This window comes from Montipora foliosa, chromosome 5 (genome assembly GCF_036669935.1).
Source record: "Montipora foliosa isolate CH-2021 chromosome 5, ASM3666993v2, whole genome shotgun sequence".
Taxonomy (NCBI): Eukaryota; Metazoa; Cnidaria; class Anthozoa; order Scleractinia; family Acroporidae; genus Montipora; species Montipora foliosa.
The window spans coordinates 45969925-45972424 of NC_090873.1; the positions used below are offsets into that span (position 1 = coordinate 45969925).

The following is a 2500-nucleotide window of genomic DNA, read 5'->3' on the forward strand; positions in this document are numbered from 1 at the left end:
CCTCCTCCCCCTCTCTTTTTCTCTCTCTCTCCTTAATACAGAACCCCTAGCTTCACACTGTGAATCCTCGTCTCGCTATCCTCATCCCTCACTGTCTCCACTTTTTATACTACTCTCATTCCTCCATTGCACCAGGGTTTCCAGGATTTTCAGCTGAGCATGTGCATGCAAGAAACACGTGCAATACTAAAAAGCAGCTTGCATTGATCAGCTGATATACCGTAGAATTCCGAAAATAAGCCCCTCCAAATATAAGCCCCCCAAAGCAGTAACGCAAAAAACCCTCTGTTAAATCGCCCCTCCAAATATAATCCCCCGGGGAGCTTGTACTTGGAAAATTGCCCTCAAATACAAAGTAAAACAAAGCAAAAACGGTAAATTTACTTCCAACTATAAGGCTAGCCCAATTGATTCGGAAACGCAGATAAGCCCCTCCGAATATAAGCCCCTCCAAAAATAAGCCCCTCGAAAAAGGCCCTTGAAAAAGATAAGCCCCGGGGCTTATTTTCGGAATTTTACGGTATCAAAAACTACAGAAAAAAAAAGGTTTTTAATTCAACATGGGTTTTTTCACATCTGGTAGAATTTTATTTCACCTTTCAACAGCGTTTTTGTAACTTTTTCGATTTTTCGTTATCATGTTAAGTTCTACAGGAGAATTGAATTTGGTTTTGCAATTTCAAAATAACACTATTTCAGCAAATTTGTTTTTTTGATCAGCACTATGTGATTACTGTTAACATGATAGTAATACAAGAATAACAAAACATTATTCTTCTCATTGGAGCAACAGTGTTGTTATTTATAATATTATAAATATTTCCATAATATTATTTGGAAACCCACTGGAAAACCCTTTCAAGCCTTTCCCACTTTCCCCACTCTCCCCACTCTCCCCTCCTCCTCTCCTTCTCCTCCCCTCTGTGGCATTTGCCACAGTCTCCATTTTCCCCTAGAGTCTTGCGACTTCGCCCACCCCTCACCCTTACCTTCCATTGGCCTCCATTTCCCACGCCTCTGTATTCCACCTCTAACCAGAACTAGGTTGAAAAAATTATTATTTTCACTTCAGTTGTTACGTGTTTTAGATCATTCCACAACTGACATTAACATGTTCTGCTTTTCAGAAGATTCAGTGACCTTATTGATTCTTCAGAACAAGCTTAAGTCAAGACTTGATGAGGTAGGGATATTATTTTCATCCATAAAATGTGATTATTTAAACTGAACGCAGTCTTGCTTCTGTCACAAAGTTATCATATGTTACTGTTAATTGAAGACATGCAGGAAAAAACTACCAAAAGGACTTCCTGTAAGTATGGTTCTCCCAAAAATCTCCTGTACTTCAGTATGCAGTATGTAGTGAACTGCATGTATAAACTGTCCCATGTTGTTTGCACAAACCTAGCCAAGGGTATGAAAAGAACCCGAATTTCCTGGTGGATGTTTGTCCTACCATTCCATAGCTCTTATGCTTATCATACTCCTTTGCTAAAATTTTGCACAATGATGACAATGCCCACCATCAAAAATCACTTGAACCATTCTTTATGGATCCCTTCATTTAATTTTTTTGCAATGTTTTAGTGAAGCATTCAGTTCTATTTGATCAGAGCTTTTGCTAAAATAAAACTGAAATTGTTGTGTTTTCAGATTAACACGTTATTTTTTGTCTATCAAGCCATTTCAGAAGATACCATGAAACTTAGCCCTGCACAGGTATGACCTCAAATTATTCTTGACTTGATATGTAATGTGTAGTTACCGGTAACAGGTTTGGAAGCCTGTATGTGTTGTTGTTCAAGTAATGTCTTTATTTGAAATTTGTTGAACCAGTTCCATTTTGATTTTTCTCTGGGTAAATATTTAGTATGATACTAAATAATGAAAATCATAATGTGATGCAAAGGAAAAAATAATTAAAATTGAATTTTTGAAAAATTTTCATGCCACTGAATGAAATATTTGTTGAACCATAACTATTTTACACAACTTTTAATAAGTAAAGTCTGCTACGGGCCTTCTCAGCCCAGCACTTATCTCCGGTTTCTGTAGCATGAAGTGACTAGGAGTATTTCTACTTCCCCCTGGACGGGATGCTAGTCCATCGCAGGGTTACCCCCAGCATTAAATTCACCGGTACCCATTTATACACCTGGGTGGAGAGAGGCACTGTGAGAGTAAAATGTCTTGCCCAAGAACACAACACAATGTCCCCGGCCAGGACCCGAACCCGGACCACTCAATCTGGAGTCAAGCACGCTGACCATGACGCCACCGCATGCCTCCCATAACAACTTTTAATAAGTACCTGTAGTGATAAAATAGTCCTCCTGTGTTTAACAGCTTGTGCAAACTCTTATTGTATTTAATACGCCTGACGGTCCACTTTTAATGCAAGACTTTTGGCTTTAAAAAACATCAAACCAGAGGATAAAATTGAACTACAACAGATGATTATAATAATATTGTGCATGTATTCACCCTTTATGAATTATTT

At 38.3% G+C, this 2500-nt stretch overlaps 1 protein-coding gene across 1 annotated transcript in view; it reads left to right on the forward strand.

The window, feature by feature from the left end:
- Window positions 1–2500, forward strand: part of LOC138004422 (gamma-tubulin complex component 5-like) — a 36413-nt gene that overhangs the window by 14919 nt on the left and 18994 nt on the right. The window contains exons 14-15 of the mRNA XM_068850928.1: window positions 1128–1183; window positions 1654–1719. Of these exons, the coding sequence (XP_068707029.1) occupies window positions 1128–1183; window positions 1654–1719 (122 nt within the window). The remainder of the gene's footprint in view (window positions 1–1127; window positions 1184–1653; window positions 1720–2500) is intronic.